Here is a 27778-nt window from a genome sequence, read left to right as displayed (position 1 = left end):
TATAAAAACAGACTGTAAAAGTTTTTACAAATATATAAGACAAAAAAGAGTGGCTAAGGTAAATATTGGTCCTTTAGAGGATGAGAAGGAAGTTTTAATAATGGGAAATGAGGAAATGGCTGAGGAACTGAACAGGTTTTTTGGGTCGGTCTTCACAGTGGAAGACACAAATAACATGCCAGCGACTGATAGAAATGAGGCTATGACAGGTGAGGACCTTGAGAGGATTGTTATCACTAAGGAGGGAGTGATGGGCAAGCTAATGGGGCTAAAGGTAGACAAGTCTCCTGGCCCTGATGGAATGCATCCCAGAGTGCTAAAAGAGATGGCTAGGGAAATTGCAGATGCACTAGTGATAATTTACCGAAATTCACTAGACTCTGGGGTGGTCCCGGTGGATTGGAAATTAGCAAACGTGACGCCACTGTTTAAAAAAGGAGGTAGGCAGAAAGCAGGAAATTATAGGCCAGTGAGTTTAACTTCGGTAATAGGGAAGATGCTGGAATCTATCATCAAGGAAGAAATTGCGAGGCATCTGGATAGAAATTGTCCCATTGGGCAGACGCAGCATGGGTTCGTAAAAGGCAGGTCATGCCTAACTAATTTAGTGGAATTTTTTGAGGACATTACCAGTGCAGTAGATAACGGGGAGCCGATGGATGTGGTATATCTGGATTTCCAGAAAACCTTTGACAAGGTGCCACACAAAAGGTTGCTGCATAAGATAAAGATGCATGGCATTAAGGGAAAAAATTGTAGCATGGATAGAGGATTGGTTAATTAATAGAAAGCAAAGAGTTGGGATAAATGGGTGTTTCTCTGGTTGGCAATCAGTAGCTAGTGGTGTCCCTCAGGGATCCGTGTTGGGCCCACAATTGTTCACAATTTACATTGATGATTTGGAGTTGGGGGACCAAGGGCAATGTGTCCAAGTTTGCAGATGACACTAAGATGAGTGGTAAAGCGAAAAGTGCAGAGGATACTGGAAGTCTGCAGAGGGATTTGGATAGGTTAAGTGAATGGGCTCGGGTCTGGCAGATGGAATACAATGTTGACAAATGTGAGGTTATCCATTTTGGTAGGAATAACAGCAAACGGGATTATTATTTAAACGATAAAATATTAAAGCATGCCGCTGTTCAGAGAGACTTGGGTGTGCTAGTGCATGAGTCACAGAAGGTTGGTTTACAAGTGCAACAGGTGATTAAGAAGGCAAATGGAATTTTGTCCTTCATTGCTAGAGGGATGGAGTTTAAGACTAGGGAGGTTATGTGGCAATTGTATAAGGTGTTAGTGCGGCCACACCTGGAGTATTGTGTTCAGTTTTGGTCTCCTTACTTGAGAAAGGACGTACTGGCGCTGGAGGGTGTGCAGAGGAGATTCACTAGGTTAATCCCAGAGCTGAAGGGGTTGGATTATGAGGAGAGGTTGAGTAGACTGGGACTGTACTCGTTGGAATTTAGAAGGATGAGGGGGGATCTTATAGAAACATTTAAAATTATGAAGGGAATAGATAGGATAGATGCGGGCAGGTTGTTTCCACTGGCGGGTGACAGCAGAACTAGGGGGCATAGCCTCAAAATAAGGGGAAGTAGATTTAGGACTGAGTTTAGGAGGAACTTCTTCACCCAAAGGGTTGTGAATCTATGGAATTCCTTGCCCAGTGAAGCAGTTGAGGCTCCTTCATTACATGTTCTTAAGGTAAAGATAGATAGTTTTTTGAAGAATAAAGGGATTAAGGGTTATGGTGTTCGGGCCAGAAAGTGGAGCTGAGTCCACAAAAGATCAGCCATGATCTAATTGAATGGCGGAGCAGGCTCGAGGGGCCAGATGGCCTACTCCTGCTCCTAGTTCTTATGTTCTTATGTAATATCGAGAATGTAGGACCAATCTGAAACGAGGAATCAAGAGGGCTAAAAGGGGTCATGAAATATCTTTAGCAAACAGGGTAAAGGAAAATCCCAAAGCCTCTTATTCATATATAAGGAGCAAGAGGGTAACTAGAGAAAGGGTTGGACCACTCAAGGACAAAGGAGGAAAGTTATGCGTGGAGTCAGAGAAAATGGGTGAGATTCTTAACGAGTACTTTGCATCGGTATTCACCGAGGAGAGGGACATGACGGATGTTGAGGTTAGGGATAGATGTTTGATTACTCTAGGTCAAGTCAGCATAAGGAGGGAGGATGTGTTGAGTATTTCAAAGGCATTAAGGTGGACAAGTCCCAGGTCCGGATGGGATCTATCCCAGGTTGCTGAGGGAAGTGAGAGAGGAAATAGCTGGAGCTATTTCTCCAAAACAGATGTCTTTGCAGCATCCTTGAACACGGGTGAGGTACCGGAGGACTGGAGAATTGCTAATGTTGTCCCCTTGTTTAAGAAGATAATCCAGGTAATTATAGACCGGTGAACCTGACGTCAGTGGTAGGGAAGCTGCTGGAGAAGATACTGAGGGATAGGATCTATTCCCATTTGGAAGAAAATGGGCTTATCAGTGATAGGCAACATGGTTTTGTGCAGGGAAGTTCATGTCTTACCAACTTAATGGAATTATTTGAGGAACTGCCACGTTGATTGATGAGGGAAGGGCTGTAGATGTCATATACATGGACTTCAGTAAGGCATTTGATAAGGTTCCCCATGGTAGGTTCATGGAGAAAGTGAAGTCTCATGGGGTCCAGGGTGTACTAGCTAGATGGATAAAGAACTGGCTGGGCAACAGGAGACAGAGAGGAGTAGTGGAAGGGAGTTTCTCAAAATGGAGAACTGTGACCAGTGGTGTTCCACAGGGATCCGTGCTGGGACCACTATTGTTTGTGATATATATAAATGATCTGGAGGAAGGTATAGGTGGTCTGATTAGCAAGATTGCAGGTGACACAAAGATTGGTGGAGTAGCAGATAGTGAAGGAGACTGCCAGAGAATACAGCAGAATATAGATAGATTGGAGAGTTGGGCGGAGAAATGGCAGATGGAGTTCAATCCGGGCAAATGCGAGGTGATGCATTTTGGAAGATCCAATTCAAGAGCTAACTATACAGTAAATGAAAAAGCCCTGGGGAAAATTGATGGACAGAGAGATCTGGATGTTCAGGTCCACTGTACCCTGAAGGTCGATAGAGTGGTCAAGAAGGCATACGGCATTCTTTCCTTCATCGGAAGGAGTATTGAGTACAAGTGTTGGCAGGTCATGTTCCAGTTGTATAAGACTTTGGTTCGGCCACATTTGAAATGCTGCGTTAAGTTCTGGTCGCCACATTACCAAAAGGATGTGGATGCTTTGGAGACAGTGCAGGAGGTTCACCAGGATGTTGCCTAGTATAGAGGGCTCTCTATGAAGAGAGGTTGAGTAGATTCGGATTATTTTCATTAGAAAGACGGAGGTTAAGGGGGGGGACCTCATTGAGGTCTACAAAATCATGAGAGGCATAGACAGGATGGACAGCAAGAAACTTTTACCCAGAGTGGAGGACTCAATTACTAGGGGTCACGAGTTCAGGGTGAGAGGGGAAAAGTTTAAGGGAGATATGCATGGAAAGTTCTTTACGCAGAGGGTGTTGGTGCCTGGACGCATCGCCGGCGGAGGTGGTAGAGGAGGGCACGATAGCGTCATTTAAGATGTATCTAGACAGATACATGAATGCGCAGGGAGCAGAGGGATACAGATCCTTAGAAAATAGGCAACAGTTTTAGATAGAGGATCTCGATCGGCGCAGGCTTGGAGGGCTGAAAGGCTGTGACATGGCCTCCTGTGCTGTATTTTTTCTTTGTTCTTTACCACAAAGATTGAGACGATGCTATCAGTTACCTCAGCCACCTTGCTCTATTCCCTGTCCACTGCACCAAACTTCCTTCAAGATTCTCTGGCCTAGCTCAGAACTTGCACCTTTCCTCACTTTCCGCCTATGTCCCCTCTTGGTCCCCTCGGACCTCATAGCATCCGAGAAACCTACCTGATGCCCCTCAACAAAATTCTCATTCAACGGAGGATCACTTCACTTCCCTCGCTGTTAGTTGTTAGGGTTAATAACTCTCTCTCTACTCAGGTACAGTCTGTCAGACCTACAAATTAGCCATTATCATTCTTCGCCTCAAAAAAATCAGTCTTGTCTTCTCCATTCTTGCCAGCCAAAGCCAATGTCCAACTACTCTTCCTCCCAAAGGTCCCTAAATGTGTTGTCACTTCCAAAATCCACGTCCATCTTTCCCAGAACTCTAAGTTCAAATCCCTCCAATTAGGCTTCTGTCCTTGACACAGAACTGAAATGGTTCTTATCAAAGTCACAAATGATGTGTGATTATGACAAAGTAAACCATCTCTCATCATTCACAACTTGTTATAAGGTTTTAACATGGCTGACCATGCTGTCCTCCTCTGAAGTCTCTTCACTGTGGTGTAGTTGGGAAAGGTTGCACTCACCAGGCTCCAATTGTATCTTTCTAACACAGTCAGAAAATTGTCTGCAATGGCTTTTTTTTCCCCTGAAGGGGTGTTCCATGGATCCCTTCTATTCCTCATCAACCTACGGTCTGAAACCTTCTGAAAATACAGCAAACATTTTCACATGTATGCTAAAGACAATCAGCTCCAGCTCACCACCATCTCTCAACCCCTCCCTGGTATCCAAACTGTCAGACTTCTTCTCCAACATCCAGTACAAGGAGAGCAGTAATGGCCTTCAGCTAAATATCCATTGCCTTTGCTTCCCCCTCCACAAACCCCATTCCCTAGCAACTGTCTGAGGACGAACCAGACTGTTCGCAACCTGTCCCATATATATGCCGTTGGTCACATTTCCATGCCATCACTATCCATGCCATCACTATGACCATGGATTTCCATCTCAGTAACATCGCCCAACTCTACCTCCGCCTCGGTTCATCTGCTGCAGAAACCCTTACTCATACCTTAGGTACCACCAGATTTGGCTATTTTAATGCAATCCTTGCCAGCCTTGGATGTGCTACATACTTGAAGTCATGTAAAATCCTATCACCTGTGATCTCACTCATGAAGCCCCGCTCACCCGTAACTCCAGTGCTACAAAGGGACACTGTTATGAAATGAAAAATGAAAATTGCTTATTGTCACGAGTAGGCTTCAACGAAGTTACTGTGAAAAGCCCCTAGTCGCCACATTCCGGCGCTTGTCCGGGGAGGCTGGTACGGTTAAACAATACCTCGATTTAAAAATTCTCACCTTGTTTTCAAATTCCCACGTGACCTCACACCTCGCCATCTCCTCCAACCCCGCAACCTTCAGAGATACCTGCGCTCTGCTAATTCTGGCCTCCTGAACATCCCCGATTTTAATCACTCCACCACTGGTGCCCACAATTACAGCAGCCTCAGCTCCAAGTTCTGGAATTACCTTCCTAAATGCTTCTGCCTTCCTACCCAGCGTTTCTCCTTTGCTTCCCAAAACCTACTACTTTGGCCACTCTCGGTCATTTGATGTCTATCTGTCATGGTTTCAAATTTTATGACACATTGCTGCCATCAAGGAACTGTTACAAGAAAAATCAAAAATGGAGATACCAAAGAAAAATTAAGGCTGTCATGTATGATGAATTTGACCATAGGTGCGCTCAAGAATAGAACAGTACAGCACAGAACAGGCCCTTCGGCCCTCGATGCTGTGCCGAGCATTGTCCGAAACCAAGATTAAGCTATACCACTCCCTGTCATTCTGCTGTGCTCCATGTGCCTACCCAATAACCACTTAAAAGTTCCTAAAGTGTCCGAATCTACTATCATAGCAGGCAGTCCAATCCACACCCTAACCACTCGGAGTAAAGAACCTACCTCAGACATCCCTCTATATCTCCCACCCTGAAACTTATAGTTATGCCCCCTTGTAACAGCTACATCCATCTGAAGAAATAGTCTCTGAATGTCCACTCTATCTATCCCCCTCATCATCTTATAAACCTCTACTAAGCCGCCTCTCAACCACCTCCGCTCCAAAGAGAAAAGCCCGAGCTCCCTCAACCTTTCCTCATAAGACCTATCCTGCAAACCAGGCAGCATCCTAGTAAATCTCCTTTGCATCCTTTCCAATGCTTCCACATCCTTCCAATAGTGAGGTGACCAGAACTGCACACAATATTCCAAATGTGGTCTCACCAGGGTCATGTACTGTTGCAACATAACCCCACGCTCTTAAACTCAAGCCCCCTATTAATAAACGCGAACACACTATAGGCCTTCTTCACGGCTCTATCCACTTGAGTGGAAACCTTCAGAGATCTGTGGACATGAACCCCAAGATCTCTCTGTTCATCCACATTCCTCAGAACCCTGCCGTTGACCTTGTAATCCGCATTCAAATTTTTTCTACCAAAATGAGTCACCTCGCATTTATCAGGGTTAAACTCCATCTGCCATTTTTCGGCCCAGCTCTGCATCCTATCAATGTCTCTTTGCAACCTACAACAGCCCTCCACATCATCCACTACTCCACCAATCTTGGTGTCATCAGCAAATTTACTGACCCACCCTTCAGTCCCCTCCTTCAAGTCATTGATAAAAATCACAAATAGCAGAGGACCCAGCACCGATCCCAGTGGTACACTGCTGGTAACTGGTCTCCAGTCTGAAAATTTTCCATCCACCACCACCCTCTGTCTTCTATGTGATAGCCAGTTACTTATCCAATTGGCCAAATTTCCCTCTATCCCACACCTCCTTACTTTCTTCATAGGCCGACCATGGGGAACCTTATCAAACACCTTACTAAAATCCATGTATACAACATCAACTGCTCTACCTTCATCTGCACACTTAGTTACCTCCTCAAAGAATTCAATCAAATTTGACAGGCAAGACTTGCCCTTCACAAATCCGTGTTGATCATCCCGGATTAAGCTGCATCTTTCCACATGGTCATAAATCCTATCCTTCAGGACCTTTCCATTAACTTACCGACTACCAAAGTAAGACTAACCGGCCAATAGTTACCAGGGTCACTCCTATTCCCTTTCTTGAACAGAGAAACAACATTCGCCACTCTCCAGTCCTCTGGCACTATCCCCATGGACAGTGAGGACTCAAAGATCAAAGCCAAAGTCTCTGTAATTTCATCCCTTGCCTCCCAAAGAATCCTTGGATATATCCCATCTGGCCCAGGGGACCTGTCAACCCTCAGGTTTTTCAAAATTGCTAATACATCCTTCGTCAGAACATCTACCCTCTCCAGCCTACCCGCCTGTATCACGCTCTCATCCTCAAAAACATGGCCCCTCTCCTTGGTGAACACTGAAGAAAAAGATTCATTCAACGCCTCTCCTATTTCTTCTGACTCCATGCGCAAGTTCCCACTACTGTCCTTGACTGGCCCTAACCTCACCCTGGTCATTCTTTTATTTCTCACATCAGAGTAAAAAGCCTTGGGGTTTTCCTTGATCCGACCCGCGAAGGACTTCTCATGCCCCCTCCTAGCTTTCCTAAGCCCTTTTTTCCACTCATTCCTTGCTATCTTGTAACCCTGAAGCGACCCAACTGAACCTTGTTTTCTCATCCTTACATACGCTTCCTTTTTCCTCTTGACAAGACATTCAACCTCTTTTGTGAACCATGGTTCCCTCACACGGCCATTTCCTCCCTGCCTATCAAGGACACGCAGTATTTGTTCCTTGAACAAGCTCCACTTTTCATTTGTGCCTTTCCCTGACAGTTTCTGTTCCCATCTTATGCTCCCTAATTTTTGCCTAATCGCATCATAATTACCCCTCCCCCAATTGCCCTGCCGTATGGCGCTATCCCTCTCCATTGCAATAGTGAAAGACACAGAATTGTGGTCACTATCTCCAAAGTGCTCCCCCATAAACAAATCTAACCCTTGGTCCGGTTGATTACCCAGTACCAAATCCAATGTGGCCCCCCCTCTTGTCGGCCTATCCACATATTGTGTCAGGAAACCCTCCTGCACACACTGTACAAAATCTGCCCCATCCGAACTGTTCGACGTATAGAGGTTGCAATCAATATTTGGAAAGTTAAAGTCACCCATTACAACTGCCCTGAGACCTCCACACCTATCCATAATCTGTTTTGCAATTTCTTCCTCCACATCTCTATTACTATTTGGGGGCCGATAGAAAACTCCTAACAACGTGACCACTCCTTTCCTATTTCTAACTTTGGTTAATATTATCTCAGTAGGCAGATCCCCTTCGAACTGCCTTTCTGCAGCTGTTAAACTATCCTTGATTAACAATGCTACTCCTTCACCTCTTTTACCACCTTCCCTACTCTTACTGAAACATCTATACTCCGGAATTTCCAACAACCATTCCTGTCCCTGTTCGAACCATGTCGCTGTAATGGCCACAACATCGCAATCCCAAGTACCAATAACTTGGGGGAAGAGGAGAAAGGATCAGCAACTAGAATTTTGGATGAGCAATGTCAAGCATGGGATAGAATCAAAACTCAGATCATAAAAATTGTTGGTAAGGAAAGTGAGTGTGCTTGGGATAAAATAGTACATACATATGCAACTTCCATTACTGGCAACAGATTCTATTGGCTTAGCAAATTGGTCGGATAAATGTTTGTGCAATAGACTTAGAAATTCATGTTATTTCAACGTTGCACATATTAAAAATAACTGCACTGTCAATGTTTTGTAAATGGAATTACAATCTTAAAGCAGGAGAAATGTGCAATTGTGTTTCAGAGATATACAAGAAGTTGGCTTGCACGTATTCAAGTTGAATATGACACGTAATATTTATATTGTTAGGCGTTGGATTGGGATTGAATAAAGAGCAAAAGGTGGAATTGTTCAGACATGAGTTGTGGAGAACACGCACGCACGCACGCACACACCCCCCCCCCCCCCCCCCCCCCCCCCCCCCCCCCCCAGGTATTGGGCGCAGACATGTCTGATGCACAGCTGATGGTCACATACCAGCTGCATGTTCGCGTGGAACCCCTTTCGGTTTATGTAGAGCAGCCTGTCATCTGCAGATGCTCTTAGGGGGACATGCATCCCATCGGTCACCCATCGATGGCTGCAAATCCCGTTGCCTGGGCATCCTGGTGGGCTTGGTCCACATTGAAATTAATGTATTGACTGCCTGGGCATATAGGGCCTACGTGATGGCACAAATGCACCCGTGCATCGAGATCTGCTAGATCCCGGACAGGTACCCAGTCGGCGGTTGCACAGACGTTCAGGGTGACCGTCACCTTGACGACCACTGGGAGTAGGTGTCCTCCCCCATACCCAGTGGTACCAGTTGCACCATCATCTGGCAGATATGACATACTGTCTCCCTGCTCAGCCGGAGTCTTTGACGACATGCCTGGTCCGGCAGGTTCTCGAGTGACAGGTGCTGCGGTACACACGAGGCCTCAAGCGCCGCCTCCTTGGCACCTCTTCCTCCAGTTGAGCGGCCGGTTCTCCATCCTGGGCGGCTGCCTCCTTTTCCTCTGGGACCCGCTCCAGCTTCCTCCTCCTCGAATAGTGCCAGCTCATACAGCTGCAGTGCATCCCCCAGGGTTGAATTCCAATATCCATCATTTGCAGGGGGTGAGAAGCTGACATGTTAGCATGATGCGGACCCTGTGCCCAATCAGGTCCAACAGGTTACACGGTGCCCCCGGTTAGCACTGCAGACTCTGCCCTGCATGTCACCCCCCCCCCCCATACATACCCGCACCGCTGGCCCCATCTGTGCCCGGCAGCGTGAGGCCGTCCAGCCCTGGTGCCTGTCCCTGCTTGCCAGCAAGGGACCACAAGGGCTACAGTGAGCATTGCCCTTAGTTGGGCCACCCGATGCCCCACCGGCGGGTGGCAGCCAGGTTGGAGGTATCCATAAGGCCAGTGCAGGGGCCAAGATGTCTGGTCAGTGGGGTGCGCATCAACATGGCTGCCTTGCAGACTGGGGTAACGCAGTCCTGAAGAACATGGTTGGACACTGCACAAGTCCCGAGGGGGATCATCCCAGCCACAAGGCCTGTTCCCCCGTCACCCGCTCCCCCAGCCCTGGCAGGGTCCCCCAGACCTGGCAGGGTCCCCCAGCCCTGGCAGGGTCCCCACCCCAGCCAGTGACCAGCCCGGCAGCCCACGATCGCTCTTCTGTGTCCTACCTCCTCTCTCTCCCTCAGCAGCCACAAAGCCGGTTTTTAAAAGCACAAGAGAACTGCACCATCAGGAACTCAGTTCATCGGAGGCTGAGAATCGTAGAGGCTCTGTAAAATACCAGGTCAGACCCGCTAATGACATGCAGACGGTGTTTACTGCAAATGCGATCCGGGCCACTAGGACGGGCTGTCAAGGTGACGGAGAATTGAGATTTGGCGCCAAATCGGCACCCGCCGTGAATTTGCTGTCAGAACCTATTCTCCGCCTAATCCCATTTCCCAATTTCAGCCAATAGAGAATTCCGCCCAGTCTACCTGAACAGTAAATTGAAAATAGCTGTGCATCCATTTCAGAGTAATGTGCATTCAATGCAATTAAACATTAAAACCTCAGTCAGAGTTTCGATTGTAATTATTCTATAAAGTACCTTATAAATGAATGCCCAAGTGATTTGCAGTAATTCTCAATTGCCACTGCTTTATGTGCCTTCATAGTTGAGGCAAAACCAGGCAGGAAAATTACTCCTGGGCTTCTGCCTTTCGTTTTATTGTATGCTAATTTAGGTTGACCTGGACGCACTAGGTATTTGGTTGATTTCCTGCGGCATCCTAGAACAGCAAAACATGGATCAATATACAACACTGGTCAGACACAAATGAACTCAAATACATTGATAAATACCATTTAACTGGACACCAGGGTCACTCTTCCTGGTGAAGAAGATAAGGATGAGCAGAACCCAGCCAGTCACCCCACAGATATTTTGCTGAACTAGACAGAGGAACTAGGGATGAGGTGACAGGGATTGGTGAGGCTGCAATGCGCCTCTCAGGACCCATTTAAGGAGGTTTCCCCTCCATCCCTTGCCCACCAGCAGCCTGTGCAGTAAAAGCTGCTAGGCTATACGCTTGGTGTTAGCGTCTCCCCCCCCCCCCCCCCCCCCCCCCCATCCCAAGGGTTTAAACACAGCAGCAGGGGATGAGGACATTAAGTAGCCACTTAATTGACCAGGTATGGTCCTGAATTGGCCCACGAGTGACTGGACCTCCCTGAAACCTCCCAGACCACTGGAGAATATTCCATATTTATTCTTACTTGATAGTCCATCACACACAAAATAGAAGGAAAAATGTCATATTTTCCCATAAAGTTTCCTTCTTAAGAGTCACAGAGATTTACAGCATGAAAAAAGGCCCTACGCCCCAACTTGTCCATGCCACCCAGTTTTTAACCACTAAGCTAGTCTCAATTGCCCGCATTGGCCCATAACCCTCTATAACCATCTTTCTCATATAACTGCCTAAATGCTTTTTAAAAGACAAAATTATACCCGCTCTACTATTGCTGCTGGCAGCTTGTTCCAGGCACTCACCACCTTCTGTGTGAATAAATTGCCCCTCTGGACCCTTTTGTATCTCTTCCCCCTCATCTTAAACCTATGCCCTCTAACTTTATTCTCCCCTACCTTTGGGAGAAGATGTTTACTATCCACTTCATCTATGCCCCTCAGTCTTTTATAGACCTCTGTAAGTTCACCCATAAGCCTCCTATGCTCCAGGGGAAAAAGTCCCAGTCTATCTCGCCTCTCCTTATAACTTAAATCATCAATCCCCTGAGGAAGGAGCAGTGCTCCAAAAGCTAGTGTTTGAAACAAACCTGTTGGACTCTAACCTGGTGTTATAGAACATGGGGCCTCACGGTAGCATGGTGGTTAGCATCAATGCTTCACAGCTCCAGGGTCCCAGGTTCGATTCCCGGCTGGGTCACTGTCTGTGTGGAGTCTGCACGTCCTCCCCGTGTGTGCGTGGGTTTCCCCCGGGTGCTCCGGTTTCCTCCCACAGTCCAAAGATGTGCGGGTTAGGTGGATTGGCCATGATAAATTGCCCGTAGTGTAAGGTTAATGGGGGGATTGTTGGGTTACGGGTATACGGGTTACGTGGGTTTAATTGGGGTGATCATTGCTCGGCACAACATCGAGGGCCGAAGGGCCTGTTCTGTGCTGTACTGTTCTATGTTCTATAGAACAGTACAGCACAGAACAGGCCCTTCGGCCCTCAATGTTGTGCCGAGCCATGATCACCCTACTCAAACCCACGTATCCACCCTATACCCATAACCCAACAACCCCCCCCCCTTAACCTTACTTTTATTAGGACACTACGGGCAATTTAGCATGGCAAATCCACCTAACCCGCACATCTTTGGACTGTAGGAGGAAACCGGAGCACCCGGAGGAAACCCACGCACACAGGGGGAGGACGTGCAGACTCCACAGACAGTGACCCAGCCGGGAATCGAACCTGGGACCCTGGAGCTGTGAAGCATTTATGCTAACCACCATGCTACCCTGCTGCCCCCAAGAGTTCTTACTGTGCTTAAACCATCAAGTCCCGGTAGCATCTGAGTAAATCTTTTTCTTCTTGCATGGAGTTTACTTGCACTCCAAGTCTTTTTTCTTTCAGCTATTTTCTCTCATTGTTCTCTCCAACTCCTAATACCCACTTCCTCTCTTAATACAAGGGTCTGCATCTCTTTCTTTTTTTAATTGTACTGAACACAAAAGGCCTCGATTTTGCAGTCAGTGGCCAAGGGGCATGGCGCAACATGAAAAGCCCCCACCATGTCGGAGCTCGAAATGCAACTTTGAAATTAAAATTACCAATGCTATCTAGCAACAGTGCAAACAGCAGGCAGGATGCTGAGCCAATTAGATTGAAGAATTCTCACAGGGAAAGAGAAAATAGACAGGGAGAAAGAAGGGAAAGAAGGTCCCACAGGCTTCATGCCGTCAATGATGGTCCCGCCGCCAGGACCACACTCGCCAGCCCCCGCCAGCAGTGATACAACTTCTGTACAGCCAACCTCACACAGTTCACAGCCATGCCTCAGAGAAGGCCAGCACAATGATTTGCGCATGCCGTTCTGGACAGATTGACGCAGTCAAGGTCAGACAGGATGCCCTGTTCCGCCCCCCCTACCCCCCCCCCCCCCCCCCCCCCCCCCCCCCCGCCGAGGGTCAGCCGCAGAACAGCCAGTGCTGCCTGGGAAGTGGCAGCGGCTGCCAACGCAGGGAGCGTGACCAGGGAACCGGCACCCAGTGCCGTAAAAAAATAATCGACGACCTCCACCTGTGCACAGGTGTGGTGGCAACCCCTACCAACTAACCCACGTGAATGCGTCTGCCACCATCCCCGCCCAGCACTGTTCCGTTCCCTGGCCTACCTATGTCCAGAAGTCCAAGCCGCCCCTCCATACTCCGCATTCCCCCACCCTATTGCCCATCTCCCCAACATCACCCCTTGCCTCTCATGAGAACACCTCGAAGGAGAGCTCCGAGGATGCCACCGTAGATGTTTCACGGCTGTCATCCTCACCCTTCACCAGTGCAGAGACCCACATATCGGTGAGCAAGAGTACAAAGAACAATTCAGCACAGAATCAGGCCCTTCGGCCCTCCAAGCTTGTACCGGTCATATCAACTTTGGCCAAAACCCTCAGCTCTTCCTTGTGCTGTATCCCTCTAAACCCATCCTATCCATGTATTTGTCAAGCTGCCTTTTGAACGCCATTAATGTATCTGCTTCATCAACCTCACTTGGCAACGCATTCACCACCCTGTGTAAAAAAACCTGCCTCGCACATCTCTAAACTTTGCCCCAGGGACCATAAACCTATGCCCCCTGGTGATAGACTCCTCCATCCTGGGAAAGATTGCCTGCCTATCCACTCTATCCATGCCCCTCATAATCCTGTAGCCCTCTATCAGGTCACCCCTCAACCTCCGCCGTTCCAATGAAAACAGGCCAAGTCTATTCAGCCTTCCCACATAGCTAACACTCTCCAGACCAGGCAACATCCTGGCAAACCTCCTCTGCACCCTCTCCAAAGCCTCCACATTCTTCTGGTAGTGTGGCGACCAGAATTGTGCGGAATATTCCAAATGCGGCCTTACCAAGGTTCTATACAACTGCAGCATGACTTGCCAGTTTTTAAACTCAATGCCCCGTCCAATGAAGGCAAGCATTTCATACGCTTTATTGACTACCTTGTCTACTTGTGTTGCCACTTTCAAAGATAGGTAGTGGACAGGCTTCTGGGGCACATTCTGGTGAGCACCACAGTCGTTGATGCACATCAGGTGGAGGCAAGAACACCCATGCGAGACAGCAATCGGAGATCTGCTGGATCTCAGGACACGGCTGGGTCCCAGTCAGATGCTAAGCCTCTGGACCAGGTTTACCCAGAGCTCTTGTAGACGCTAGGGTGCGGCTGTGAGATTCAGAGGGGGATATCAGTGACCCTTCAGCAGGTCCATAGCCGATTGGAGTGTCCCAGAGGCTATGGCGAGGACATGCTGCTGGCTAGGGTGGTGGCCATAGTGGAGAGCCTGGTGCATGACGTCAGCAGCATGAGTGGATGCGCCCAAGGCGTGGCTCAGTTGGTGACGGCCATGGCCGAGTGCCTCAAAGCATGTCCCAGTCGCTGGGGGACATGCCCCGATGAGGCATTTCAGGGCATGTCACAGTCTCAGGTGGGTATTGTCAAGGCCCTCCAGAACTGGGGCACTGAGAGCTTGTCCCAGTCGCAGATTGGCATTGCCAGGGTGCTCCAGAGCATGTCCCAGTCACTGAGGAGCATTGCCGAGGGCATCAACACCATGCTGGAGACATTGGGAGCCACCAGGGCTTGCAGAGCCAGATGACAGAGGGGCTGTCTGCTCCTCTGTCCGAAGGTGAACCCCAGGGCCCTTTGGGCACGGACTGGAGGGAGGGGGTGCTGGGTGCAAACATGTAGCCAACCTACGGAGTGGTGATGGCGGCCATCCGCTCCTACCATGACTCACCTCCTCACTGACAAGTCAGCATCCAGAACAAGGCACAGCAGGACATGTGCCACCGGCAAATATGCCAGGGCCTTCCGGCCCCGGAGACCCCATTGGAAAACAGGGGCATCAAAGGCCATGGGATGTGGTAGGCAGCAGGCTGTCTCCATCCCTGGTGTGCATCCTGGAGACATACCTATACACAATGGTAGAGCACAGAAGGCTAAGCAGGTTGAGGTTCACTGAGAGGGCAGGGAGAGGAAAAAAAAAAGAAAAGAGGGTCTGGGAGGGGTGGGCAGAGTAGCGCGGCATGATCGGGGAGTAGAGCAGTTGAGAACATGTGTAAATTATTTAAAATTGTTGACCTTGACCAATATGATGCCTCTGGCACTTTCTTCCACAATGCTGGCTGAGCACCAATCACATGCCCCATCTCCCCAGACATGGAGGTCCTGGAGCCTCTCTTCCCCCCCCCCCCCCCCCCACCCACCCAGTGCAGGTGATGGGTGTGAGCGAGCATTCAGCAGATAGGCTGGGCCAGGCTATTGCATTGAATGAGGAACATGGCGCTCAGCTCTCAGTGGGTTATCATCACCCCCCTGCCCTCAACACTGACCTGCTGACAGTGCTGATACAATCCCATCACCCTGGAATAATGTTATATAGACCCTGGGACGGTGAATGGGTGGTGGGGAAAAGTGATGGAAACGGCCATATCGTATGTGAAGCAGGCAAGGATGAGAGTCTCCCTCTGGGCTTGCCAGACCCTAGTCTCTGCCAACTGTCCTCCATCCTCCAGCTGGACCTGCAGATCCTCCTCGGGCTTGTCCTCAAGCCCCTCCTAGTCTGGCGGTCCCTCGTCCTCCTCCTCAGTGGTAGCCGATGTTCCTCCCTCTCCACCACATCGTCCCACTGCTGTGCCAGGTTGTGGAGGACATAGCAGACAACCACAAAGTGGGTGCCACACCACAGCAGTTGAGGCATCAGAACCAAGGAGTCCGATGCACTGCTCAATGACAGCCCGGGTGCCACACATCGGGTTGCCGTTTCAATCATTGGCTTCTATACTGGCGTCATTAGCCAGGCCCTAAGCTGGTACCCCTTAGCCCACAAGAGCCAACCGGCCATCCTGGGATGTCTTCAAAGAGGCCGGGGATGTCTGACTGTCCCAGGATGCAGCTGCCCTTAACAGTCCCTGGGATGGGTGCACACACATGCATTATCTTCATGTGATGGTCACACGCAAGCTGGAAGTTCAGAAAGTGGAGCCCCTTCCTGTTCGAAGTAGGGCACTCCAAGAAGGGCCGGTGAGGGCAAGGCAACATGCATGCAATCTATTGGCCCCTGGATCTGGGCCATCCGTTGATGGTGGAGAACCCTGCTGCCCATGCATCTTCTTGGGCTTGATCCAAGATTATATAGTCCGCTGCTTGGGCAAACAGGGCAATTGTGACTTCACGGATACACTTGTGGGCTGTAGCTTGTTAGGTGTCACACAAGGCCATGCTCGAGCCCTGGGATAGTCCCGAGGTGTAGAGGTTCAGGGCTGCGATGACCATGACATTCACCGGGAGCAGGTATCCTCCATCACTGCCCTTCTATCTCTCCCTGACTGTTTGAGGGCCGACATTTTACTCTCAGCGATGTAATTGGATTCCCCACCTCCCCACAGCCGTCCAGTGACATCCCTGACCCTGGCACCAGGGAGGCACCACACTATCCTGGAGTGACACTCTTTCTCCTCACCCCTTGCGCTGTGAAGTTGGCTCTGAGGAACCATCACTCTCAACATTTTTCAACACAGAAAAATTGTCACCAAATATAGTTTACTGTAGTATATCAAGAATTATAATGTACCATTCTAAACCTTTTATTTCAGGACAATTCTATAAAGGCAAAAATTATTATCTCACCAGATTGAGGAGATACAGACCAAAGCTGCCTTCACCAATGCAAATATCAATCCAAACAATTTCACCTGCTCCCAATGAATAGTAAGATTAAAGATGTAAGGAAATGTGTGTGGCTGTCCTGACCAAATAAGCAAATGTTACTAAGTTCTGCAGCGTTTTATATAGAAATGTCCGGCCACGCAATTACCAACTACGATGACCTGACACAGAGAAGTTCTAAAAAGAGTGTGGTGAATGTATTCACCATAATATAAGTTGGCTGTATAGTACTGTGGCCTATGGCCAGGGAATGGTAATATGATCTCCTTCCATGTATTGTACTGGAACGCTGGTGGGCTCCGCCTCCCCAGACAGTACAGTAATCCCCCGTTATACCGCGCTCCGCAATACCGCGGTTCGCGATATACGGCGGGGGGGCTTATGGACCCCAACTGTCAGCTTCCCTCTCCGGATCAAAGTGTGCCGGCCGCTGAAATTGACACTGCCGGCTGCTCTCTCCCTCCAATCAGCCGGCAGTGTCAATTTCAGCTGCCGGCTCACATTGATCCGGAGAGGGAAGCTGCTCTCTCACTGAAACAATCAGCCGGCCGCTGAAATTGACACTGCCGGCTGATTGGAGGGAGAGAGCAGCCGGCCGCTGAAATTGACACTGCCGGCTGATTGGAGGGAGAGAGCAGCCGGCAGTGTCAACTTCAGCGGCCGGCTGATTGTTTCAGTGAGAGAGCAGCTTCCCTCTCCGGATCAAAGTGAGCCGGCCGCTGAAATTGACACTGCCGGCTGCTCTCTCCCTCCAATCCAACTTTTAAGTTGTTAAAAATGCAGCAGTGCTTGTTTTAATTAGTTCCACGATGGGGGTTTTAAATTTATTTAAAAATCTATGCATGCGCTTCCCATTGTGAGTCTACGGGGGTCTGACCTCTCCCCCGCCCCCCGTAGACTCACAATGGGAAGCGCATGCATAGATTTTAAAATAAATTTAAAACCCCCATCGTGGATATCCGCGGCTCGGATGCAACGCGGGTGGCTGTCTTGGACCCCAACACCCACGTTATAAAGGGGGACTACTGTATATAGACCGGCCGCCTGGAGGACCGGTACTCAGTTGTTACAACAGTCACAGGCAGACAAGTTCTTGGATAATGAAGCCTATGTTCACTCGCTCACATCGTGAATTGATGGTACATCAAAGAGATACCCACAACTGGACTAAAGTATCTGCTGCCAGAAAAAGTCAACGCACCTCGATCCATCCGATGAGATGACTTGCTCCAAAACTATAGTGAGACTGAAACAAAACTGTTATCCATTAAAAACAGGTGTCAGGTCAGGCTCTTCCAGCACAGCAATTCACTCTTCACAATCTACAGGATCTTTCTCTGCCGAGGAATTGAGGTTTAACCAGACACTGTTTATTTTCTCTATTAACAAAGTTGTCTTCCCAGGTGATGCTCTATTTGGATTTGGACACCAAATCCCCCCCTAGGATCACAGAACTGCAGGGGGCCATTCGGCCCATCGTCTCTGCACCGGTTCTCCAAAGAGCAACAGGACCTGGTGCCATTCCCCTGCCTTCTCCCCCGCACATGGTTGTTCAGATAATTATCTAATGCCCACTTGGATTTCCAATACAAACTGAAGGGTTTCCTCCCGAACCAACGCTCACTGCGCGGAGACCAACCCCAGCACCAACTCGCCTCAGTTCCACTGCCTCACACAGCCGAATAGCCCAGGAACCGTCACCAACTCACCCACAGAATGAGGAGAGCTGAGTGCCTGCCGCCACACGGCGGCGCTTCCCTCACCGAGCAGGCCCGGCAACCGACTCAGCGCAGCGGCCGCCATGACAGCAGAGGGAGGTGAGCAAGAGCAAAACACTGAATATTAATGAGCATGGGCGGGGGCTGGGCTGAATATTAATACAGCTGGGCGGGGCCTGGGCTGAATATTAATAAGGCTGGGCGGGATCTGGGCCGAATGTTAATAACCAAAAAAAAGAGAAGCCTGTCTGAATATTAATGAACAAGGGGCGGGGCTCTTTGAATATTAATGAGGTCGCGCGCACAAGGAGAAACCAGTGGTCAGGTCACAGCCTCATCCGGGTATGGAATATTGACCTTTGGCCCGCCTGTCACATGGTGTAGTTAAAGGTTGTTTTCATGAATATTTGATGGATTGTGGATGTGGAGTTGAGGTTTGAGGGGCTACTGGAGGTTTCCACTGTGTTCACCACCTTCGACAGATGTTATACTGACCAAATATGGGTACATGCAGTTCATTATCTTTGCTGATGGGTCTAAGAGTGGAAACAACTTTGATTCTGTCAGTAATGATCGCTAATTTACTGAAATTGCACAGATTGAAATAATGGTGGTGGATGGAAAATTTTCCGCAGGGATCAGTGCTGGGTCCTCTGCTATTTGTAATATTTATAAATCACTTGGAGGAGGGGGCTGAAGGGTGGGTCAGTAAATTTGCAGATGACACCAAGATTGGTGGAGTAGTGGATGAGGTGGAGGCCTGTTGTAGGTTGCAAAGAGACATTGACAGGATGCAGAGCTGGGCCGAAAAATGGCAGATGGAGTTTAACCCTGATAAGTGCGAGGTGATTCATTTTGGTAGGACAAATTTGAATGCAGATTACAGGGTCAATGGCAGGGTTCTGAGGAATGTGGAGGAACAGAGAGATCTTAGGGTTCATGTCCACAAATCTCTGAAGGTTGCCACTCAAGTAGATAGAGCCGTGAAGAAGGCCTATAGTGTGTTCGTGTTTATTGAGTTTAAGAGCCGTGGGGTTATGCTGCAACTGTACAGGACCCTGGTGATTATTGTGTGCAGTTCTGGTCACCTCACTATTGGAGGGATGGGGAAGCATTGGAAAATGTGCAAAGGAGATTTACCAGGATGCTAACTGGTTTGAATGGTCTTATGAGGAAAGGTTGAAGAAGCTTGGGCTTTTCTCTTTGGAGCGGAGGAGGATGAGAGGCGACTTAATAGAGGTTTATAAGATGATGAGGGGGATAGAAAGAGTGGATGTTCAGAGACTATTTCCTCAGGTGGATGTAGCTGTTACAAGGGGGCATAAGGTTCGGGGTGGGAGATATAGGAGGGATATCCGAGGTAGGTTCTTTATTCAGAGAGTCGTTATGGTGTGGAATGGACTACCTGCTGTGACAGTGGAGTCGGACACTTTAGGAACTTTCAAGCGATTATTGGATAGACACATGGAGCACACCAGAATGGCAGGGAGTGAGATAGCTTGATCTTGGTTTCGGACAAAGTTCGGCACAACATCGATGGCCGAAGGGCCTGTTCTGTGCTGTACTTTTCTATGTTCTAATACTGGTAATATGCAGATTTGCATTACTGATGACCGTAATAACTGAAACACTGTGGGACAATCATCAGTCTCGGGATCGTCAGCCACCAAGTATTTTTTTTCCCCCAATTAAGGGGCAATTTAGCATGGCCAATCCACCTCCCTGCACATCTTTTGGGTTGTGGGGGCGAAACACATGCAAACATGGGGAAAATGAGTTAGCTCCACACGGACAGTGACCCAGAGCCAGGATCGAACCTGGGACCTTGGCGCCATGAGTTAGCAGGGCTAACCCACTGTGCCACCGTGTTGCCCCGTCAGCCACCAAGTATGATCCAAGATTCACAATGGGATCCTGTAGAAGCCGTGACACACAGACTACCATGTGAATTGCTTGGGAAGTTTGAATTTCCGATAAGCATATGGTCCATATAAGCCGTGGATGTATGTCCATAGACATTCTGGTGGAATTGTTTCACCCTGAAGACCAACGGCAAACCTTTTTTATCGATCTGTGCATAGTTCCGCTCTGCTGCTGCCAGGGTGCATGAAACAAACTCAATAGGCCGTTCTGTATTGTCATCCATTCTGTGCTGCAGAACAGCCCAATACCAGAGGGTGAGGCATCACAGGTTAATAGTAAAAGCTTGGACAGGTCAAAATGAGTCATCAGATGCGAAGATGATAGCCACTGTTTCACTTCATCGAAAGCCATCTGTTGCGGCGACTCCCAAAACCATTGTTGGCTCTTCTTTGGCAACTGATGCACTGGAGCCAACACTGTCGCCAAATTTGGGATGAATTTTTCATAATAGTTTACGAGGCCTAAGAAAGAACAGAGTTCCGTAGGATCCTTGGGCATTCGGGTCTGTCAGATCGCTCATACATTGTAATGCATTTTGTAGGTCTAACGTAGACCTAACATAGAGTGGAAATATACCGTAAATGGTAAAACTCTTAGGAATATAGAAAGTCAGAGATCTGGGCGTGCAGGTCCACAGATCTTTGAAGGTGGCAACACAAGTAGTCAAGAAAGCGAATGGAATGCTTGCCTTCATTGGACAGACATCGAATATAAAAACTGGCAAGTCATGCAACAGTTGTATGGAACCTTGGTAAGGCTGCACTTGGAATATTACGCACAATTCTGGTCGCCACACTACCAGAAGGATGTAGAGGCTTTGGAGAGGGTGCAGAGGAGGTTTACCAGGATGTTGCCTGGTCTGGAGAGTGTTAGCTATGTGGGAAGGCTGAATAGACTCGGACTTTTCATTAGAAAGATGGAGGTTTAGAGGTGACCTGATAGACGGCGTTCAAAAGGCATCTTGACAACACATGGGTATAGAGGGATACGGCACAAGGAAGTACTGAGGGTTTTGGCAAACGTTGGTATCATGACCGGTACAGGCTTGAAGGGCTGAAGCACCAGTTCTTGTGCTATATTGTTCTTTGTTTGTCATCCACTGGGTGCAAGCCATTCCTGTCCACCCTGTAACCTAAATATACCACCTCTTTCATGTGGAATACACACTTCTCACACCATAGGCGAACCCCGACTGCCTTGAAACGACGTAGAACGTTCCCTACGTTCTTCATGTATTCCTGGTTGGACGAACCGTGATTAACACATCATCCAGGTAAACCGTTGCCTGTGGCAACCCTCTGAGAATATTCTCCATATTTTACTGAAATATGGCACACGCTGACGAAACTCCGAAAAGCAATCTGTTGTACTTGTACAAACCCACGTGTGTTGATGGTCACGTATTTCTTGTAGCCGGGTTCAAAACCAATTGTAGATAAGCATAGCTCATGTTGAGCCACGCATACAGGTCCTCAATCTTTGGCACTGGGTAATGTTCTAAACGAGACGTTCGATTGATCTATTTTATAATCCCCACAGAGACAGAGAAAGCTGCCAGGCTTCATGACTGGCACAACTAGCACAGCCCAATCTGCGAATTGCATGAGGCGGATGAGGCGTGTGTGCGTGGGTTTCCTCCGGGTGCTCCGGTTTCCTCCCACAGTCCAAAGATGTGCGGGTTAGGTGGATTGGCCATGCTAAATTGCCCGTAGTGTCCTAAAAAGTAAGGTTAAGGGGTGAGAGGTTGTTGGGTTACAGGTATAGGGTGGATACGTGGGTTTGAGTAGGGTGATCATGGCTCGGCACAACATTGAACCGAAGGGCCTGTTCTGTTCTGTACTGTTCTATGTTCTATCCCTAACTGCTCCAGACAGTCCAATTCTGTATCCACCTTTGGCTTCAGCGCATTCGGGACGGGACGGGACCGAATATACCGTGGCTGGGCCTCAGGGTCCACTGGAACCTTGGCTGAGGCTTCTCAGATGGTGTTGAATCCTTCTTGAAAACCCCCAGTAAAACACGCCAATACCACGTCCGACTCATCGGGGTACATATGGCACACTTGACGCCAGTCCAGTCGAAGACGTTGCAGCCAATCCCGCCCCAGCAAACTGGGGCCCGAACCTTTCACTACCACCAATGGTAGGTTGGCTGACTGCGCCCCATAATCCACGGGATCTCCAAAGGCTCCCCCGTGTATGTTCCCAGCTGTGCGTCGGTGTTCCCCAATGCTAAAGCACAGATGCCGGGTCGGACGAGCGGCGGCTGATCACTGAGACCAGGGCCCTGGTATCGAGCTCTGTGTAGGGAAACCGTTGATCTGGATCATCAATCGCAGTGCTGAGATACAGTAAAGGTGGTGTGGGCCCTCTACCTGGTCATCCACAAAATGATCCTCCCCCTGGGATGGTCATTGGGGGTGTGGTGGTGGGCAGGCTTCTCCGCTGGCGCACGTTTCACCGATTTCTCTGGGTACCAGCACATCCATCCCGCAGGTCGGTAGTCTCCAGTGTGGGGGTGTGACGGTGTCCCTCGCCGGGAAAGTGTAGCCGCTGGTGCTGGTCACAAATTGTGCACACTCCGTGTCCTGTTGGGCGCCCTACGTTGAGGACAACATTCCTTGAAGCTCTTTGACTCCGTGCTCTGCGTCCTCCTGGGACAAGGTTGCTTTCTTCAGGTCGAGATGTGCTTCACCCAATAAGCATTCTTGGGTCTTCGTACCGCGAATGCCACAGGCCAACCGATCTCTGAGCGTCTTCGATAATGTTGTGCCGAACGTGCAGAGCCCGGCAAGTTTTTGCAAACGGGCCAGGAATTCGGTTGCAGACTCTCCCTGGTTTAGTGTTGAAATGAAAACGGCGGACAATCTGCGGCAGTTTTAGATCAAAATGTTCGCTCATCAGCGAGATCAATTCTTCAAACTGGTGGGAATCGGGTGAATCCGGAAACATTAGACTCTTGGTGATGCTGTCAGTTCCTGCCCTGCAGACTGACAGGAGGGTCACCATTTGTCTGTCATCCCCGACAATGCCGTGGAGGCAAAAACAAGCCATTCGCTCAATATATTGGGTCCAGTCACTCATCTTGGTGTTGATCGCCTCCAACTTCCAATCAGTGGTATACCCACAGCCTGGATGTAAGCCTCCTGAGGCCTAGTCGAGGTGCGCCTGGTCCGGAGGAAATGGCGTCTCCAGCAGCTCCACTTTACCCTCGTCGCCAGTGTAAAGTCCCAGGCAAGGGGCCACTCAAATATTTATTACACCTATTATATTCCACCTTCCCCCCCAAAGGATCTCCCACACTCCAGCCACATTTGAGCTGGGGTGGTTATCACCCAGAGGCCCCTGGATTGAGGGGTAGTTCCGCCTCCCCTCATCTAGGTAGATCATACTCAGGGGAGGGCCAAGGGACTCTGAGATTGAAGACCCCTTGACCTCCACTAGAGTTATCACTCCCCAGATGCCCATTCACCTTCGAATGGAAACAATCTTATCACTAGTTACCCACAAAATCCAGTTTTCACATCACCCTGGACTGAGTTTGCAATCGGCGCTGCTCCCATTTTCCCACTTTGCTGTTGCTGCTTCTGGCTGTATGGGAAATATTAAACCCCATGACAACCCTCCCACACTGCCACATCCTCTGTCTCAATCTAAAGGCCTTCATTGGAACGGGCTTCCTTTCTGAGGTCCTGTCCACCCCACAGTAAAACCCCACCTGGATCAGACCGGGCGGGATCCCAGAGGGGAGCTCATCAATGCTATTCTATGCCTCCCCCCCCCCCCCACCTCTGCCTCTGAAACGGAGAGGAGGGATATAATTCCGACCTATCAGCCACAGTTTCAGCCTGCTCCAGAATCATCACCTGAATACAAGTAAAAACCCGTTGAATTAACAGGTAATGCCACAAATCTGGAGAACTGTTGACAACTGCAGATTTAATTTAAAGCTAACATTTTGGGGCATTAGAGGAATTGAAAGCACTGTCAAGGTTTTTGGGAAACCCATGCCAAACATAGGAAGGTTCGGAAACACTGATGGACGAGCTGCTTTTCAGATGGGACATTAAAACGTGGCTCACTTACTGCTCTGTTCAAGCAGCTTTGAAGATTCATGTTAAGTATTGTAAGAGCAGTAAGCTTTCTTGCCATCAATCCTCCCTGAGCCAAGATATTAATTGGGCTTTCATCTCGTTTCCTGATGTGAAACCTTGTATGCCGTCCTGATTATGGTAGAATATTACAGTAGAGCTGGAGGCCTGTCGGCCCATTGAACCAGTGGCAGCCCTCTGGCAGACCTATCTATCTAATCCTGATGTCCTACCTATATTCTGTTAACTCTATGGGCAGCACGGTAGCACAAGTGGATAGCACTGTGGCTTCATAGCGCCAGGGTCCCAGGTTCGATTCCCTGCTGGGTCACTGTCTCTGCGGAGTCTGCACGTTCTCCCCATGCCAGCGTGGGTTTCCTCTGGGTGCTCCGGTTTCCTCCCACAGTCCAAAGACGTGCAGGATTGGCCTTGATAAATTGCCCTTAGTGACCAAAAAGGTTAGATGGGGATAGGGTGGAAGTGAGGGCTTAAGTGATGGGCCAAATGGCCTCCTTCTGCAATGTATGTTCTATCTTCCAATAAGTAGCTTAAGAATCTCATCTGTGAGACTTGATTCATGATCGGCCCTGAGATAAACACAACAGACAAAATGATTGGATATCTAATTAAATGGAAAGCAAAGTACTGCAGATGCTGGAAATCTGAAACAAACTACTGCAGATGCTGGAAATCTGAAATAAAATCAAAGTGCTGGAAAAACTCAGTAGGGGTAATAAGTGTGACAGTTCAATAGTTATAGGGGATTCAATTGTAAGGGGAATAGACAGGCGTTTCTTTGGCCGCAAACGAGACTCCAGGATGGTATGTTGCCTCCCCGGTCAAGGATGTCTCAGAGCGCGTATATGACATTATGAAGGGTGAGGGTGAACAGCCAGTGGTCGTGGTACACATCGGTACAAACGACATAGGTAAAAAAAGGGATGAGGTCCTAAAAGCAGAATACAGGGAGCTAGGAAGGAAGTTAAGAAATCGGACCCCATAGGATTACTCAGGATTACTACCGGTGCCACATGCTAGTCAGAGTAGAAATGACAGGCTGTGTAGGATGAATACGTGACTGAAGAGATGGTGTCAGGGGGAGGGTTTCAGATTCCTGGGTCATTGGGACCTGTTCTCGGGGAGGTGGGACCTGTACAAACCGGACGGGTTACACCTGGGCAGGACTGAAACTGATATCACAGGGGGGGCTACTTGCCAGAGCACTTGGGGAGGGTTTAAACTAATATGCCAGGGGGATAGGAACCTATGGAAGGAGTCAGAGAAAGAGGGAGCAATGACAAAAGCCAGAGGTAGAAATGTGATAGGTAGAGAAACCAAGGACAAAATTCAAACAGGACAGTAGTAAAAAATATTGGGAGCAAGACAAACAACGTGAAAATGACACTCTTAATGTGCCTTAATGCATAGAGAATTTGCAATGAAGTGGATGAACTAATCGTGCATATAGATACAAATGGGTATGATATAATTGGGATTATGGAGACATGGCTGCAGGATGAACAGGGATGGGAACTGAATGTCCCAGGGTTCTCAGTATTTAGGAAGGACAGGCATAAAAGAAAAGTTGGTGGCGTGGCACTGCTGGTTAAAGAGGAAATTTACACAATAGTGAGAAAGGATATTAGCTCTGACAATGTGGAATCTGTATGGATAGAGTTGAGAAATACCAAGGGACAAAAAACATGAGTGGGTGTCATATATAGACCCCCAAACTGTACTGGTGAGGTTGGGAATGGCAGCAAACAAGAAATTAGAGATGCATGTAACAAGGGAATGTCGGTGATCAAGGGTGATTTTAATCTTCACATAGATTGGGCAAATCAAATTAGCCACAATGCCATAGAGGAGGAATTCCTGGAGTGTATACGGGATGTTTTCCTTGATCAACATGTGGAGAAACCAACTAGAGAGCAGGCCATCTTAGACTGGATACTGTGTAATGAGAAGGGAATCACTGCCTATCTGGCTGGACGAGAACAGCACGGCAGCACAAGTGGATAGCACTGTGGCTTCACAGCGCCAGGGTCCCAGGTTTGATTCCCCGCTGGGTCACTGTCTGTGCGGAGTCTGCACGTTCTCCCCGTGTCTGCGTGGGTTTCCTCCGGGTGCTCCGGTTTCCTCCCACAGTCCAAAGACGTGCAGGTTAGCTGCTTTGGCCATGCTAAATTGCCCTTAGCGTCCAAAAAGGTTAGGAGGGGTTATTGGGTTACAGGGATAGGGTGGAAGTGAGGGCTTAATGTGGGTCGGTGCAGACTTGATGGGCCGAATGGCCTCCTTCTGCACTATGTTCTATGTTCTACCCCTTGGGGATGAGCGACCATAACATGATATAATCTTTTATCAAGGTGCCGAGTAAAATAGTTGATTCGGAGACTAGGGTGCTGAATCTTAATAAAGGGAACTATGAGGATATAAGGCGTGAGTTGACCTTGATATATTGGGTAGAGTTACTTAAAGGGATGACAGTGGATAGACAATGGAAAACATTCAAGGAAGGCATGGGGAACAACAGCAATTGTTCATTCCTGTCTGGCACAAAAACAAATGGGTTAAGAGGGCCAGTCCATGGCTCACAAAAGAAATTAGAAATAGTATCCGATACAAGGAAGAAGCATTCTGATTGGCCAAGAAAAATAATAGGCCTGAGGATTGGGAGCAGTTTAGAATTCAGCAAAGAAGGACAAAGGTATTGATTAAGAAGGGGAAAGTACAGCACGAAAGGAAGCTTGCACGTAACATAAAGACTGACACTAAGAGTTTCTATTGATATGTGAAGAGAAAGACATTGGTAAAGAGAAATGTGGTCCCCAACAGACAGAAACAGGGGAATGCATAATAAGGAACAAAGAAATGGCTGAACAATTGAATACATACTTTGGTTCTGTCTTCACAAATGAGGACACAAATCAGATACCAGACATGTCGGAGAATGAGAGGTTTAGCGAGAGGGAAGAACTGAGGGAGATCAACATTAGTAGAGAAATGGTGCTGGGAAAATTGATGGATAGTGGAGGCATTGGTGGCCATATTCCAGGATTCTATAGACAGGATTCTATCAACCGATCCTCATATGACAAGTTCTTCATTCCAGCGATCATTCTTGTGAACCTCTTCTGGACCCTTTCCAAGGCCAGCACATCCTTCCTCCGCTACGGGGCCCA

At 48.5% G+C, this 27778-nt stretch overlaps 1 protein-coding gene across 2 annotated transcripts in view; it reads right to left on the bottom strand.

Annotated features, from left to right (window-relative positions):
* The window catches only part of abhd10a (abhydrolase domain containing 10, depalmitoylase a), a 43799-nt gene extending 25085 nt beyond the window's left edge, over positions 1–18714 (bottom strand). Inside the window, exons 1-2 of one of the 2 annotated variants that reach the window (XM_038818859.1) lie at positions 18575–18714; positions 10519–10699 (exon numbers count right to left, since the gene is read on the bottom strand). In XM_038818859.1, coding sequence (XP_038674787.1) covers positions 10519–10699; positions 18575–18668 — 275 coding nt within the window. In that variant the 5' untranslated portion in view covers positions 18669–18714. The remainder of the gene's footprint in view (positions 1–10518; positions 10700–18574) is intronic. The other variant, XM_038818860.1, reaches the window with a different exon arrangement.
* Positions 18715–27778: the final 9064 nt, after the last annotated feature.

This window comes from Scyliorhinus canicula, chromosome 14 (genome assembly GCF_902713615.1).
Source record: "Scyliorhinus canicula chromosome 14, sScyCan1.1, whole genome shotgun sequence".
Classification (NCBI taxonomy): domain Eukaryota; kingdom Metazoa; phylum Chordata; class Chondrichthyes; order Carcharhiniformes; family Scyliorhinidae; genus Scyliorhinus; species Scyliorhinus canicula.
This window is presented reverse-complemented; position numbering and strand designations above follow the sequence as displayed.